Raw genomic sequence first — 17,261 nt, 5'->3', positions numbered from 1 at the left:
TGCCTAAGCCCACATCATAGTCAAAAGGATCAAGTCTCTATCATGCGCCGCCTGGATGGGGACATTCATACATTCTACAGCAAGCACCACACAGCACCTTCCCCAGTAAGACTATGTACTGATTAAGAAAAGCAAGCAGCTGAGCATTTTGCTAGACAGAAGTTCTTAAAATTTCAAGTGGGAGGCTAAAATGAACATGTCCAGTTGTAAACACCTGCTTTTAACAGTGTGCCATTGTAATAGGTAGTCCTTGATGTTTGTAAAGGATGCCACCCTCATATCTCCTTCTGTGTTCATAACAGCATCCATAGCAACTAGACACACAATAATCCATTGCACTGTCTCCTCATCCATTAAGTAGTAAAACACTACTATCCACATTTTGTAAATCAGGTACTGAAAGTATAGAAGTGTTAAGATAAGAGTGCCAAAATCCTAAAACAAATCTGTGGGAAAGCAAGAGCACTTACTGCATACTCTGCTTGCTTCTAATACCTAGGGTTTTCTGAAAATAAGAAGTTCCAAAATTGATATCAACTCTATTAAAAAGATTTAAATTTAGATTTTAATACTGATAAACCTTTTTACTTGCTTGTTAATATCAAAAGCTTATCATATGTAATAAAATATCTGAACTCTCCATCACCTGGAAGAAAGAAAAAAGGTTTCCATACCTGTTGATAGATCTGAACCATAGATCCTGCTAGCTGATGTATTTTTGGTAAAGAACCCCAAATAGGGTGATTCTTTAGGTTCTTCTGTAGTACAGGTTCCAAATAGGCACTATAAATAGTTTGCAATTGTTCTCTTTCTGGGTAGCTAAAAGGGAAAAAAACTAGTCATTATCGACTTCTTCTGTTCAACTAAAACTGAGTTAAACTTATATACACAATTACTGAGAAATTTCATTGGATAGCATTTCCATCCAGCAGCTAAGGAAAATCCTCATTTTATTGCATTAGGGGACTCTCAGAAATTTTCTAAATACATCTGTTGATACGGTCAAACTTAAACTTCAATTTCTCTAACTTTATAACCAAATACCACCTTAACATAAAGCTAAAGAAAGCAGTTTACTGCAAGCAAAATTATCCAACAGGAAGCATATTTCAAACACCTCACTACCCATAGGCACCTGTAGCCGGACTCTGGTGACAAAAGGCACCAAATAAGCACCAAATCTAACAATCACAAACTGTGAGAAAAGATGAAGGACTGGAACAGCCACATCTTTGTGAAGACTAAATTGACAAGAGGTCCTTATAAAAAGAGGCTGAATCTGAGTTCTGAGAGTTTGATTAATTTACATGTACTTACTCAATTGCACAGAGACGAACAATAGAGGTAAATCTTGAGGTAAGTTTATGTCTTCCTAATGTTCCTCCAGCTGACATGGAAGCCACAATTTGGATGTTTTCTAAACCAACCCATTCCAGATTTTCATCATAAAATCCTTGATATGTAAGAACCTTTAATAATCAAATAAATACTTCATTAAAGGAAAGTCAACAGAGTATCATACAAAATAAAATATAATAAAAAGTGAGAAATATACCATTATTTATGCTTTCTTAACTGCCTGAGGCATCTTACTCCTTATAATTTTGTCATCTGCGCATTTGCAGGACTCCATTTCCCTATCATTAATGAAGATGTTAAAACAGATCACAGCTTCCAAATAGACTCTGTACCACTGACAATCACCCTTTGGGCCTGGCTCTTTAGCCAGCTTCCAACCCACCTCACTATGTCCTTATGTAGCCTGTATCAACAGCTTTTCTTGTGAGAATCTTTTGGGAGACAGCATCAATGGTCACAGTGAAGTCCAGGTAGATTATATTCACTCTCTTCCCCACATCAAGCACGACTTGTCCCTGGTGAATCCATGCTGACTGCTCCTGGCAACCTTCTTATCATTCATATGTCTACTGCACTGTAACTCATTGAGATTAGTGCTGCCTTTATTTGTTTATAAATATCAGCCAAACAAAAATGGTATCTTATTTCTGGCTGACACCTACACAGTCTACTAAAGCACAAACCAAACCAATGCCAATACAGGATGCAGTATTTTAACACTGAAATTAATCAACGTAGGTATTTACTACATATGCTAAATTATATCCAGTATACTTGAGTCTCTTTATAAATAGCAGACATAAGTGTTCACCTGCTGCAGAAAAGCCACGAGAGTGCTTGTTCCCCATTTATCAGGTTTGGGTAGATTTATGTCTTTTAAGTACAAAACAAGCCTTTCACAATCCTTTGGTCTGTACACTCGCCCAGTGTTTGTGCAGATTACAATGCAAGTTTGACTTAATTTCTGTAGAAGATGCTGAGAAGTAGTCTGTGCACTGCAGTGAACAGTGGCAATCTGAGTGGAGCGGAGCTGAGAAAATGCATAGTGAAGCAGCATCCTAGAAAACCAAACAGGTACATACATTTAGGCATAAATAAATTAAAATGCTGTGTATTCAAAAATATTTCATAGTTTTTGAATTAACATACATATACTACATCCTATATTAATGGAAGAGGTGGAACATGAAGTTTGCTGAATTCAATATTCTTGCCTTTAAAACTGTTAACATTTTCCATTCACAAAATTCAATGGAAGTGTAGTGTATACAGCTACAAAAAACAAATAGGTAATTCAATACCTTGGTTTAGTGACTCAAACCATCTAAATAAGGAATCTAACAAAGGCAACAGGACATGCTAAATTGAGTTGCCTGCACATGGCATCTAGAGCCTCTTGAAACGAGACTGGATCTCATGTGCCTCTAAGCTGCTGCTCCATGACAGCTGGTTTTCCAAAGATCCTGTTTCATATCTACAAGCTACATTCCGATATCTTGGATGCAGTGTGACACTATTAAATGTCTCTGTAGAGCTTCATAATTTACTTACTTGCAACTACATAAGGTTTTTTTAATTAATGACCTAAACCAGTCATATTGTATCAGAAAGTCATATGATAAAAGCATTACAAAAAACCTACAGATTCTGTCAAACAACTGGAAGTATATTTTACTTAAAGTAGAAGTTATTTTTACCCCTTTCCGCATCCTTCAGGACCCACAAGAAGAAATGGCTGCTTATTATTAATATCTAGCCACGGTTTAAAGTAATCTAAACCTCTCTGCATGTCAGGGGTTTGGATGACAGGAAGTGTTTGATGATTACTGAAGTCATCAGCTGTTAAGTTTTCAGGTTTTTTCAGCTGATACAGCATTAGCTCTCCAGTGTCAGTGTCATAATATGTGTCCAGGGGCTTCGTCGGATCAGGAGGAGACTCTTGCGCCCAACTGAAGATCTTTAAAAACAATAAAAACAAAGTTTCAGTTAAATCCAGATTCCTAACAACAAGATCTACCATTTCAAGCTAGTCTAAAGAATGTTCAAAGAATATTTACGTAAAATCAAACATATAATTCTTTGATTTGATAGTTTGAGACTGCCTTTGAAAATTAATTAATATCATGCATATACTTTATGATTAAGTCCTTAACTAAACAATAATATATTACTCTTCCACTTTTCATAATATAAGGAAATTAAAATAAATTGTATTTAGAAAAGCTTTAATTCTTTTTTATATTAAGCATCCTAATAAGAAGAATACCTAAGAATACGTCCCTGATGAGGAGGAGGTAGAGTCCTGTTTCTATTTCAAGTATTCTAAACAGAAAAAAAACTCACAAAAATAAATCTGAATTACATATACAATACATATAGACAAACACAGTCTGCTGCAGTGCGTCCTAGAACTAAGCAGTATGGACAAAGGCATTTCACTGTCTCTTGGTGCAGGACCAAAGGATTGCTATCTGGGATGGTTGCAATGTATCAGAGACACATAAAACATTCCTTCACTTCTCAGCTTTTTCCCTACAGATTACACAAATCAAAATCAAATAAGAGCACAGGGATTACCTCTTTTGCAAATTCTTGTCGTGATTTCATGTTGAGATTGCCACCAAGACCATGTAACAAGTTAATAATAAACTGTCCACGATCAGTGCTTCCATGAAGATGAGACAGTCCATTCATCACAGTTCCAACTAAACTTGTTTCCACTACAAAGTCATTCTGTAAATTGAAATTTATAGTAGATGTAAATATATTCCTCAATACAAATGTGATGTATTGCTAGCAAGCTTTTGTTACTCATTGCTTTTTGACATTTACGCAAATGAGGTAAGATCTCAACACTGCTATTGTTCTAGAAAATTCACTTGACATTAAATTATTTCTAAACAATGATATAGTGGTTTTAATTCCAGACTATGAGTTAATGTAATTTAGGATAAGCAATCAGAACTTTCCTCACAGATTTTGAGAATCTATAAAGAACAAAAATAACTGTACACTGGAAATTTTCCTTTTGAACAGATTATTTATGGATTTTGCTCTTTGGCACCAAAGGGAATTTGCAGCCTCAGGAACAATGCCATGGCTTTTACTTTGATACTTTAAAAGTCAAAAAAATGCCATGGGTAAAAGAAGTAGGAGGAAAAATAATTAGAAGAACACAACAGGACCATGTATGTTCCCCATGAGGAGATAACGCACATCTGTTAAACACTAGCACACTGGCCATAGCAGTGGGGAAGTCTCCTAAAAAATATTTTCAGCACATAAGCTATTTGATCAATGCAAACTCAACTCCTCCAGAAGGGAAGTCTGGGAAGCAGAATTAATGTGGTCACAGCACCAAGCCTGCCAGAGTACAAGAAGGGTTTGGACAATGCTTGCAGGTGCATGGTTTGATTCTTGGGGTGGTCCTGTGCAGGGCCAGGAATTGGACTCCAGTGATCTTTGTGGGTCCCTTCCAACTCAGGATATTCTACAATTCTATAATTCTATCTAAAAAGTGCTGAGATTTGTTTTTTAATTACAGTTCAAAAATTAATCTGAATGATCAGTTTAGTGTTAAACTAGAAAAATTAATCATACTTAACAGAAGCTGAAATTTGATTAAGTATTCATTTACTAACCTTCTTTACAACCCAGTTTAAAGCCTTTTCAAAATAGTCCCCAATCCAATTTTCAAGGTTGCATCTGTCTTCTTCAGGCTGACTTCTTATCCAAGACTTTATTAGAGCATTAAGATCTGTATCTTCATCACTAAGTCAAAACAAAACAAGATTCAGATAAATACAAGACATCAATGTCTTTAGATAGATTGTTTTAAAAGAATAACAAAATTCTAGAATAAGTCTAGTAAAATACTTTAATAATTTATAACCAATATTTAAATAATATTGGGCTCTCAAATGAAGAATTTAAAGTGTCTTTTAGAAAAAATCTATAGATTTTAGAAAAAATCTATAGAGACATTTCAGTCAAAAGTTTATAACAAACACCAGAGAAGGGATACGCAACCTAAAGAAACTTCCCCAGTGATTTACTTCCTAAATGTAAGCAACTAATCAGATGCTCCCTTCACTTGAGCATACCTTTCAAGAAAAGTAGTACATATTTGCTCACTTTAAAAGTATGGAATGCTCTTCTGGCTTACCTGAGAAAGATCATTCCCATTCGAGATATTGTAGCAGGAGAAGCACAGCTAAGGTCGTGAGTTTCAAATATAAAGTTGACATTTGAACCAAATTGAATTCTTTCTCCACTGGGCATAGTCAACAATTTGTTGTCATCCAAAACAGAATTCAAAGATTCAATCCATTCAGGATCAATATCACCATCACAAATTATCCATGAAGTAACATCTATTTCCAGACAGAAAAATAAAATATCAAACCCAAGAAAACCAGTTCAAAAATATCACCGCTTGCTATCTTAATGTTATTTATTATTCTTTCTTCATTACGACTTACATTTCTATGAAGATACTCCTTACATGCTTTACCTTCAGCTGCCTATTTTGCCTTCTTTTAACAAAATTTGAAAAGAATGTACTGAGGCATTTGGCTACAATTGTTACCAGAAGTTTTTCTTGCCTCATACTATCCACAAACAATACCACAATATGAAGAAGCACTTGAAAAGGAATGATTTCAGTAATTTCAGTGTAACACCTGCAAGCCCCTCTCAGACATACCTCGGGGCTCTCGCACCACTTGTCGAGCACTGTTTGTAAGCACTCCATCAGACCACTCCCTGGTATCCATGTCAATGTGGCCCAGCAGCTGATGCCGGGGCATGGCTTTGGGATTCATTGTGTACTGCTTCACCACTCTGCCAGTTCTACCAAGGGCTGCCTTCAACATCCGCCAGAGCGTCGATTTACCTCCACCACTGGGGCCTACGATAACTACACCCATTCTTTGACGCAGCTGTTCATATAACTCCAAGGCCTTCTTGATCTAGACAAAAAAAAAGATAATGGCTATGTGAAACTGTAAAGCTAAATGAAACATGTTCCTTTACAGTATTTATGAAATTTACTTTGCATGCAGACACTTTCTATAATTTTGTTATTTTAAATAATAGATAATAGCAGATATATTTAGAATTATGATACTATGGTTTATGAAGAAATTTATTTTACACGTGACAAGCATTTCACTAAATTACTAATACAAAAGTAATAGTTATCTTCTGGCGTATTTTTAATGAGAATTTAACAAATCTTCAGTCACAAAACTTCATCCAGTTCTACAATAAATAAAAACAAGGCAGAGAACTGCTTGTGAAAATCAAATATTCACATATTTAATTCTTTCAGTGTCCAAAATATTCATTGGCATTTGTATCTGGCTTGAATGAAACTGTGTGTCACATGTTCACATCTTGATTTTCCTTTCACTATTTTTCTTTGAATTACATAACTGATCTACAGTGCTTCAAACACACATGTAACTTTTTGCATACATATAATTAGAATCTAACAACCAGTTATTCTCACTTTTTTTATAAAGAGTTTTTCAAAAAACCCAGAAATTTGTTAAATTAATGTAATATGAATCAAAATAATACTGTTTTGTTGCTGTAGTTGATGTTTACCTGTGTGCTTATAATTTCCAAGTTTGCCTCCTCAAAGACTTGTCGTAAAGCTGCAGTTAACTCAGCATATTCCACATCTTTAGAATCAGTGCCAGGAAATACATCTTTAACCAGCTCATCAAAACGAGCGCAGTCTGAAAATGTAAGCTTTGATGTGGTGTTCAGTCGCAAAGCTTGAACCACTATGTGACTTTCATTAACTGGAAAGAAAAACAAAGAAAACAGATCAGTTTAAGCTGTGTCAACATTGCTCATACATTGAAAGTAGAATTGGAGCACAGATTTCAGAATTCCAGTTCATATAACATTCTACTTGCAAGTCAGGTATTGTAAGTACAATATATGTCCAGAAATGCATTCTATATAGATATGAGGTGGCTATGATGCTGGTCTGATGCAAACCATTTGTTATATCAAAATCTGTAAACTTTCAGATACATGCTGGTTAAGCAAATAGAAAGCAGTAGCTGTCTCCTAAAGATGTGAAATGCTCATCCATTCCACACTCTATATTTCCCTCTCATTTAATATCTAAACAATAACTTTAAAAATCTTTTAAAAATGCAGTGACTCAGTCTAGGCCAATATATTTCTATCATTCCCACCTATCCTTATATTTGTCTTTCTACCATCTGAATCTAGTGCCATGTGATAATTTTGCAAAACTCAGAGACAAAATGGTCTGATAGCTAATGAAAACTGACAGCATCAGAAGATCAACTTTCCTGTCCTGAGACAAGTGAAAACAAGAGATTGAGAATCATTTAAAATGATTCCCAAATGTAGCCCTGTAATCTGTGTTCTTATCACCACATAAAAGCTCGCTCTAGAATACGACAAATCTTTTGTGATCTCCTGGTGAAGGTGGGCTTTCATAGATATTTTTTTCTTTACTAAATAACCTAGAGATACAGGCCATGGCTTTATACAACTCCAGTGAACAAGAAAGCTTGAGTGAATTATAATTGTATATGATTCTAAAGAACTAAAAGTTAGGTATGGTCAGTCTTACCTTCTTGCTTTGCATCACTTTTCTTCAGCTGATGAAGAAGACTGCCACAGCCTCTCAAAACAGTCTTCAGTGCTCGTAAACCCCAATCATAGTGCTGCTGTGGTGTCAGAAGCTCCCTGAATTTAAAAACAACAATATTGCAATAAGCTCTAGGTGACAACAGCTGAAATTTTGGGTTGGTGAAAAAACACACTTATAATACAGATTTGATCAAAAAAGAAACTTGTCACATATTTGTACTGCCATCTGAAATGCATCTCAGAACTACAGCAATGACACTCTGGAATTTTAAGAGGGGATATATTCAACGCGTATTTATTATTGGCCCTAACAGCATTCGCTATAACTTCTGATCTTTGTACTCTCTAGTGCACATAGTTTTAACCAAACAGGCACCTGCATTTCAACAGTTTTGAGAGTTCAATACAACACAATGCTTGTCAGCATTCATATCCTCACATTTATATTTAGTGAGATACTAGGGAAGCAGCAATTTGCTCCCTTGAGATTGTAACTGAATTCAAGATATTTTCACATCTCAATCTCCCAATATATTGCAGTATTTTAACTTATAAAGTTAAAATACTGATGACCACAGCATCCCAAAAAACTAACTTCCTTTTCAAACCAGGTCAAGTATCTGTACAGAGATTTGCATGGTAAACCACTTAGATTTAAGAGCTACAAAGGAAGAAAGTTAGAAAGGTAACTTTACTAAGGAAGGGAGAGGTGGGGGGGTGAAAGCTTACCTTGCTAGATTAAAAATAGCCACTAATTTTCTACCCAGTATTTTAGCATCCTTAAAGCCTTCTGAATACAATATAACTTCTGCAATGAGTTCATTGTCTGGATGAGTCATGGCAACTGGCCTGAAAAGTTGCTTGAGGTTATCAGGCAGCTTTTGTCTTCCTCCATAACCTTTTCCAGCAGGATTCAGAGTGATAAAAATTCCAGAATTTGGATCCATTTCAACCTAGCATTAGAAGTGCATTGTAATGATATATTGTCAGATGAAACAGCACTGAGAAATGCTGGATGGACTATGTTTAGTTACAGTAGTCAGTTTTTAAATGTGGTCGATGTGAACAAGATAATTAAGATTTGCTGTACCTTTTTGCCAAGCATCTCACATACAAGACTGTGTTTCTTCAATGCATGTTGAATAGTCTGAACCTGCATGGATACTGCAGACAATACAGCTTCCTCAAGCCTGTTGAATTCATCAAAACATCCCCAGGCACCACACTTCACTAAGCCCACAAATATGCGTCCCATTGACTTCACATCGATGCCCTTGAAATTGAAAAGAATGTTGTCAAAATTCAAAATACAAGAAAATATAAAAGAATGTCTTCCCATCCACTAAAAAGCAGGTCCCTGAAAATATCCAAAAATTTCTAATGGCAAATGACAAACTCTTTAAAATAATTTCCATAATAATTTCAATACAACTACTACTACTACCACTACAACAAGTACTACTACTACTACTAATAATAATAATTAATTTAAATTAACACTAATTAATTAATTAACAATAATAACAATAATTAATTAGATTAATATTCTAATTTTAATATTATTTCTGGAATATAATATTGCTTTATGAAGTATGGGTTAGATGTCAATTTCCTAAATTAAACAAAACCATATTCACCTCATCACAATTAAAGACCAATACTTGTCTTCCAAGAATCCCACCCAAGGCTTTTACTGATTCTGTTTTCCCAGTTCCAGCTGGACCATAGGGATTTCCTCCAAGGCCCATCTTCATGGCCTGAGTAAGAGTTAGGTAACACTTATCTGTCAAAGGTGTATAAACAAGTTTTGGGGAAATCCCCTGCAGAAACAAAACAAATTATATTTATTGGTAGACAGAAAATACTGGCAATTTAATTACTTTAATTTTATTCATAAGTAATTAATTTGATAATATAAATCAACAGCCAAAATTTCTGTCTCATTAAGAATATGAATTTGTTTACAAAGCTGTCCTGGTTTTATATCAAATGCCAATGTATTGTTCCATTTTTTTCACAACTGCAGATGAAAATACACTCGGATACAAAAAAGCAAGCATATTAAAAAATATGTACATGATCATTTGATACAATTTACATTTACTCCATCAGCATTAGGAAGGAAAATTATTACCCTATCTTTTAATATTATCTATGAAATAGCACTTTAAGGACATAACAAAGTTTAGAAAAATGACAAAAGTTAGGAGACAATCAGCAGCATGTATGAAATGAGGAAGTATTTGACTCATATACAAAAGCCACTATGTAAAAATACCACACCTGATATTCATAAGTATATTGGAGCTCAGCATCTACCATCTGAATATAACATTTTTGGTCATTCATATAAAATCTCAGCTGCTTTTTCCAAGCCCAGTCTTCAACACTGTGAACCTCAGCTTGATTCAGCTGCTTCACCACATCAATGTTATGAATGATATCAAGAATCAGAGCTTTAAGCTTGAGCTCAAGAATTCCAGATTCTACAAATAATCACACCAAAAGAAAAAATCACTCTTGTATAGCAAAGAAGACACATTACCAATTCACAAGTTCATTGCGCTTCTTTCTATTATCAGCAGATTTTATTTAGATCTTGTTTGAATTATACAGAGGTTTTTTATTTTTTTTTTTATTTTCTAAAACAAGCAGCGTAAAATAAGATCCTGACAGACAATGTAAATCATGTGACTTTAGTCATTTTCATGCGACTTTGTCTGCCTCTACATAGTGAAGGGGGAGGTCGGGTTTGAGACAGAGGAAGAGGGGGAGAGCAAAAAGGAGAGGGAGAGGCTTTTCTGCAAAGCAATTTATGCCAGGAGTCTGACATAGCCATGTCTACTTCAGAAATCAGTGTGGCTCAACCTGTTGAGCATCTGAAAACCATACTACACATAGTCTGGAGATTTTACTTAGAAAAATTATGGTGATGTGGAGGGAAAGTTCATTAATAAATTGGGTGAATTAAGTATACTTAGAGCATATTGTTTCCTTCAGCTTCGTTGAAAGAAATCAATGTTTGTGTGTTTCTATACCATTCCATGATGAGAATTAAATCAAAATAAGTGAGAATAATCACAACTCACCTCAAAATCCCATCTATTTTCCAAACTAAAGCATAAATGTAATGTATTATACAAGAGATGAAATGAACACTCTGTAACTGAGGAAAATCCTTAAACAGCTATAGAAAGAGCACAGAAAGGGAGCTCAGATAAAGAAACACACTTACATACTTCTGGAGGTAGGTGATATGAATCCTGATTCTAATTAATGTATCAGATGTTTACAGTTCACAAATTGTAAGCTAAAATTTAATGCAGTAAGCAGCTATACAAATGTGGTTGAAGATTATCAACTACATATCGAGTCTTTTTATACCTAAGATAAAAGGCATCTCACCTAACCCGCAGTGTAAAGTTTTTTATCTGAAGTAGTCACTCAAAGCCCCACCTCTCATGAAAAAAAAGAAAAAAGCATTCAAAGGCATAATTATTCTAACCCATTCGGACTATGTAAGACCTAGAACAATCGTGTCTTGAGAATAACTAGCTTATTTTGCCTCAAAGGTACTCAAAATTATTTGCTCAGAGGCAGATGTGGACGTCTAATATAGAAAAAGAGAATAACCTACACAGTTGCACAGACTATACTGGCTTGACACAATGTACCTCAACTGTTGTTTACCCACTTCCTGTGAAACAGTAGATACATAAGCTAAAAGACAGAAACGTACTAAAAAAGTCCAGAAAAGAGGTCTCCAAATATATAAATTCTCCAAGACAGTTTCTAAGATATATATAAAAATCCTTTTGTTTACTTTGAAATATTAATGACTCTAATCTTGGCTGCAATAGGTGACTTTATGTAACTCAGCTTTGTAAACTCAAACTGAGACACATTTATATAATTTCCTGTTTAAAATAAACAATGTAAAATACTACACAACTGCAGTCATAATAAAGAATTAAATATTAAATATCATTTTTATACCTGTACTCCCAGTATCTTCCTTGTCACTACCAATGCTAGTATAATGGTCCAGTTTAGCCGTGAGTTCTAATTCTAATTGTTGCAGATTATGGTTTTTGATAGCACTTTCAACATCTTCAGTGAACAGAATTTGTTCTGCCAAGGAAAGAATCTTTGGAAGAGAAAGTTCAAATTATATTTTGTAAATACTGAACACATATGAAAATTAACCAGTTTTTCAATTAATTTGTAATTGCTTATTATGTCCGATATTTAAAATATTTTATTGCATAATTTTCAAACAAAGCTCTACATTTGCTATCATCCTAAGAACAAGTAAAGCCATCAAAAAACCTAGCAAAATTTTGCCTAAACTTGCAACATAATCTAAAACTGCAAATCTTTTTCATTAAGTGCTATGTCAAAATGCCATGCAAAAGACTTGAATATTTCAAATTTTGCAAAGGAATTTAGTAAGAGCACATATTTTTAAGGACTTCACTACATGATCAGTGAATAAAATGGACTTGATTTGGGTTATTTTCTTCCAAATCTAAAAAAAAACCTCTTATTTTGTAATTCTAAGACTACACAGTGGCACTCTTGGATCAACTACTACCTGGGAAGGAAAGAGTGATGGATCGATTGAACCTTGTGATTTTTTTCCAGCATCAACACAGTCAATTAACATTTTTTTCAGGGTCTCCTTCATCTCCAAAGCCAAACTGTTTAGCCACACCTGACAAAGAGATAAAAAACCTCAAAATTATATTAGAAAGTAATATCTCAATGATGTTTGAACTGGACTAGGATGCAATTTTTCTTACCTCCACATCATTCGATAGAAGAACTTTATTTCTAAGTGGCACAGTTTCTCCTTCTACAGACTTCATGGCAATAATGTATTTAAATTCTTCATCAAAGCTCACACTATTAATGCCTATTAATCAGAAAACATCAATAAAGTTATATATTTTCAAAGCCAAATATTAATTACTAAGTGTCTAGTCATGGAAAGAGAGGAACTGCAACATATTACATGGCTTCAAAGACACTTATCTCTATAATAAGTAAATAAGTAAGTTTCATAAATAAGTAAATTTCACAAATAAAGATTAAAGCATTACCAGCAAAAAGCTTCTTAAGATGAGACTGGATAACCAGAGGATTCGTGGACTGTCCTAAAATTTCTAATAAATCATCATCTCCAACAAAATAGAATCTTGGAAATGCTGAGCGCTTTTCCTACATAAAAACAGAATAAATCAATTTTGTTGATTTAAACCCAAGCTTACTGACTCTCTTTATAAAAAAATGTATTAATGTTCACTGTACCTCTAAAAACTCATTCAGAGATTTCTGACACCTCTGAAGTTGGTCAAGTATGGTAGTTAAGGTATTTTTTATTCCTGCCCGGGCATTCAGTGATGTTATCCTATTGTCACTCTTAATATCTGCCATAATGGATCTTGACAGAAAAAAACAATCATAAATAAATTATAATTTTAATTTGAATATTATATATATAAAGTTATGTAAATAAAAATTAACACACAAACAAGTAATATAAACAGCTGATATATAACTTTTTACGTTTTGTTATTAATGATGAAACATTTCAGAATTTGCCTCAAGGTCTCTCCAATGTAATTTAAGAACAATTTCTTGCTAAAATTTCTCTACCCAGAACCAAGATAACTTAATTATTTGACTTTTATTTCCATTTAAGTCATTTCAACTCAAGCCAAGACAGATAATGGTATCATATTATTTTTCCATATAACCTACTCCCCTTTTTATCTTTTTATTTGTTTGGAACAAATAAACCATCTGTTTCCTCCAAAACTGTGTCACTTTCTTAGTGAACAAAGTGATAGTCTTCAACATGATTCTTGAAGAAACAATTCCATCCCCTCTACTTCTGCTGCTAAGACTAACCTTGTGTTTGCCTGCCTTGCTCACAGTCTTTGATACTTTTCAAGATTCCCTTCTTCACATTCCCCATTAAATGAAAACATTACTATTTTTATTCAAATATATGTTGCCATCACACATGTATATATTCTGAATTCTGAATATATATCTTCCTGACACCAACCTTTTTGTTCATACATATGCCAATTGTTCCATATATTTTCACAATGAAGAATGTTCCAGACTACATGTCAAAAGATACTACAAAAGGTAAGTTGCATTCCATAACACTAACCTAAAGTTTTCATCAACTCTGTTAAAACGAGCTTGTTCTTTGGGGAGAGCTCCACGACCAAATATGGGTTCCAAATAGACCCATTTCCTTTGAATTTGGTTTAAATTCTGCAGGTACTCATCCAAGTCAGCTAGCTTTTTTTCCCAGATGGACACTTTATCTTCAAAACCTTTGTAATACGGGGAGTCCTTAAGAGACTGCAGAAGGCAGCGATGATCTCCAACTTGATTGACTGTGTCCTTCCAGTCTTTAATAAGCCTGATAGTCTTGCCTTGGCTATCTTCATAATCTGTTAACACGAAGACAGCTCCAACTCCCCAGAGTTCAAGCTCACGTAATGCTTCTCTGATTGTGATTTCACCTTGAGCTCGACAATTCAAATCCTATTTAAAAGCAAGAATAGATCTCATATGAAACTACAGAGCTTGCAATAAACTCTGCATTCCAAAATATAACACAAATTCTACTTCTACAGTATTTAAAATATATGCATATGGAAAAACATATACCACATAAAGTAAGCCATAAAATAAATATAGATCCTGTATTTAATATTATTCATACCTTAAGCTCCATTGCATTTTCAATAATGGCATCTGTCACTTTTAATAGATCTCCAAATAGCAACCCCTCAAGCGTAGTGCCTCGGGGAAGACCCAGAAGACGAAAGAGATCCAACCAATGGTCTGGAGAAAGATGTTCTCCTCTTACATATTTTAGGAGTGGAATTATCATCTATAGAAAAAACACACAGGTAAATCCATCTAGGTGTTAGGAAAATTGCATCTCTTTGATTACAGAGTGACATGCCATTCAAATAAAAATAAAATTTAAATTCTTAAACTGAAGTACAATTTTTTCCAATTCCTGAATTTAAAGTTTGGGAGTATGAGGAGTATGAGTCTGAAGACTCACTGTAAATCTGTGTCTATGTAAGCTGTAATGACCATTCCGTTTACTGTAGAGAACTAAAGGTTCCCAAAATTAAGTGAAATGTTCAAAACACTATCAGAAGACATTTTGTTAAATATTAACATGGTTGTATTGTAAGAAATTAACATTGAGGTATAGAATGGAGTACATTACCTGATAATACCAAAACACTTTTTGTTTCACAGGACTTTTTGAAATTCATAGAATCACAGAATTATTTGGGTTGAAAGTGACTTTAGAGATCACCCGGTTCCAACCCCCTTCCTGTGGGCAGGAACACCTTCCACTAGACCAGGTTGTTCAAAGCACCACCCAACCTGGCCTTGAACAGGGTAAATAGCATCTTACTTTATATTTGTCCACTTCTTTTTGCAACTTTACTGTCATTACAGTATGCTCTTTCATCTTCCTCAGTCTGTCGTGCCAGTTAAACAAAAATTCTTCAAATAGGTATATCTTACTTCTGCAGAATCAAACATAAAAAGGTCATAACAACACAGTACTACAACCACACCTGTATGCCCATTAAAAATAAAGTAACAAGATGTTACCTAAAAGAAATCCAGTCTTCTTTGGCTTTTTCCTGGAAACCTTGATAAAACTCTTCATACAGTGCCCAGACATCTGCACAACTCTGAATATCTTGACTTACAGCTTCTGACAATGATAAGTCAGGCTCCTCCAACTTAAAATGACGGCATTCTTCACTGCATAAAAAGATCATTGCATTATGCATATTCCACTGTACTTTCATGGGTTAAGAAAGGGTACCACACAAAAATCATCATACTTTTTTAAGAAAAGTCATTAGTTTTATTGAAGAATATTGCTGCCAACTGCACTTTCCTTATAATCCCCTTCTTGAATAAAAATAATAAAGAAATATGAGTGATAACTCTTTCACACAATAACCTTCTCCCATAATCACTATCATTTTCCATAAAATTTTTTTTATTTTTTATTTATAAGAAAGTTGAATTAATTTGTGCCCTCAAAATCCAAGCTGGAATTGAAATATTTTTGAATTGATCATTTCTTCCTGGTGGTAAAAAGAATATGCTAATTTTATTTGCCATCATTTACATGCCAAGGTAAGAAGTTAAATAGAAAATCTTATCCTCAAGATCTGCAATAATGAGCACAGACACCTACTGGGAGAGGTAAGCTCCTCTCCACTTAAGTTACAAGATCCCAAATCTTCTCTTAGTGAGAATTTCAAAAGCCAGAATTAAGCCTTTGGGGTACAAACTTCCTTTTGCAAGACCTTAAGAGACTTCTCAATTTATTTATGCAAAAAACATCTAGAAAAACTTAGCTTAAGAAATTCATGTTACGTAAAACCAACAAAAAGGACCCTGAAAAGCTAATGAAAAACATGTAATACAAATTAAATTACTTACAATATCTGTTGTGACAAAAATTAATGAACATCTTCTGAGATACTATTGCTGTAAAAGATCAATACATTAGTGAATAAGATATAGAGGGAAATAAACACACATACATGAGTTTTTCTTTCATGATTTTAAGTTCATCAAATTCTTTTTTTTTTTCCTTTATCATCTGAGCACTTTGTTCGAGTACATCCTGACCACCTGTTTCAATTACATCATCACTTGGCTTTAGCTGATCCCAGCGAGCTTTGAATTTTTCCAGATCTTGAAGATATACATTGACACGTGAAAGCACATTTCCTTTCATCACTTCCATCTGCAAAGCAACAGGCAAAATCACATTACTTATTGGTTTGTATCTACAACTATGATCAAAATCAAAGCATCAACTTCAAAACTTTATGACTACCTGATCAAAAATCAAACTCAAAAAACTTACTGTAAAATACCTGAAGAAATATTTCAACTTAATTCTCCTCACTCCGCTTTTCTTTTAAAGGAGGTACTACTTTTTTATCATTCTAGTACTTGAGACCTATTTATTCAGCCTATGCTACCGACTTAGGCTTGCCTCTTATAGCATATAGAAAAAATGCTATATGTATGGCAAATTGCTATCTTCAGTAGAGCTTCAAATGAGTTTGCCTATGGACTGGAATTACAAGACTGTGCATAGGTTAGCAAAGTTAAGTGAAAAGAAAACAAAAAGCTTCAATACTAAAATCATGATAAAGAAATGAAAATGCTCT

General features: G+C 34.2%; 1 protein-coding gene across 3 annotated transcripts in view; it reads right to left on the bottom strand.

Moving 5' to 3' along the window:
* Positions 1 to 17,261, bottom strand: part of DYNC2H1 (dynein cytoplasmic 2 heavy chain 1) — a 143,796-nt gene that overhangs the window by 107,072 nt on the left and 19,463 nt on the right. For all 3 annotated transcript variants that reach the window (XM_005482581.4, XM_074535163.1, XM_074535164.1), the window contains exons 22-45: positions 16,623 to 16,828; positions 15,670 to 15,825; positions 15,467 to 15,581; positions 14,750 to 14,920; positions 14,186 to 14,568; positions 13,312 to 13,444; positions 13,104 to 13,221; positions 12,804 to 12,916; positions 12,596 to 12,715; positions 11,998 to 12,148; positions 10,285 to 10,487; positions 9,639 to 9,821; positions 9,092 to 9,274; positions 8,731 to 8,954; positions 7,982 to 8,097; positions 6,970 to 7,169; positions 6,065 to 6,329; positions 5,525 to 5,732; positions 5,001 to 5,130; positions 3,937 to 4,092; positions 3,057 to 3,316; positions 2,171 to 2,417; positions 1,318 to 1,469; positions 675 to 819 (exon numbers count right to left, since the gene is read on the bottom strand). In XM_005482581.4, the coding sequence (XP_005482638.2) occupies positions 675 to 819; positions 1,318 to 1,469; positions 2,171 to 2,417; positions 3,057 to 3,316; positions 3,937 to 4,092; positions 5,001 to 5,130; positions 5,525 to 5,732; positions 6,065 to 6,329; positions 6,970 to 7,169; positions 7,982 to 8,097; positions 8,731 to 8,954; positions 9,092 to 9,274; positions 9,639 to 9,821; positions 10,285 to 10,487; positions 11,998 to 12,148; positions 12,596 to 12,715; positions 12,804 to 12,916; positions 13,104 to 13,221; positions 13,312 to 13,444; positions 14,186 to 14,568; positions 14,750 to 14,920; positions 15,467 to 15,581; positions 15,670 to 15,825; positions 16,623 to 16,828 (4,338 nt within the window). The remainder of the gene's footprint in view (positions 1 to 674; positions 820 to 1,317; positions 1,470 to 2,170; positions 2,418 to 3,056; positions 3,317 to 3,936; positions 4,093 to 5,000; positions 5,131 to 5,524; positions 5,733 to 6,064; positions 6,330 to 6,969; positions 7,170 to 7,981; positions 8,098 to 8,730; positions 8,955 to 9,091; positions 9,275 to 9,638; positions 9,822 to 10,284; positions 10,488 to 11,997; positions 12,149 to 12,595; positions 12,716 to 12,803; positions 12,917 to 13,103; positions 13,222 to 13,311; positions 13,445 to 14,185; positions 14,569 to 14,749; positions 14,921 to 15,466; positions 15,582 to 15,669; positions 15,826 to 16,622; positions 16,829 to 17,261) is intronic.

The sequence above is a fragment of the Zonotrichia albicollis genome, chromosome 2, assembly GCF_047830755.1.
Source record: "Zonotrichia albicollis isolate bZonAlb1 chromosome 2, bZonAlb1.hap1, whole genome shotgun sequence".
Lineage (NCBI taxonomy): Eukaryota > Metazoa > Chordata > Aves > Passeriformes > Passerellidae > Zonotrichia > Zonotrichia albicollis.
This window is presented reverse-complemented; position numbering and strand designations above follow the sequence as displayed.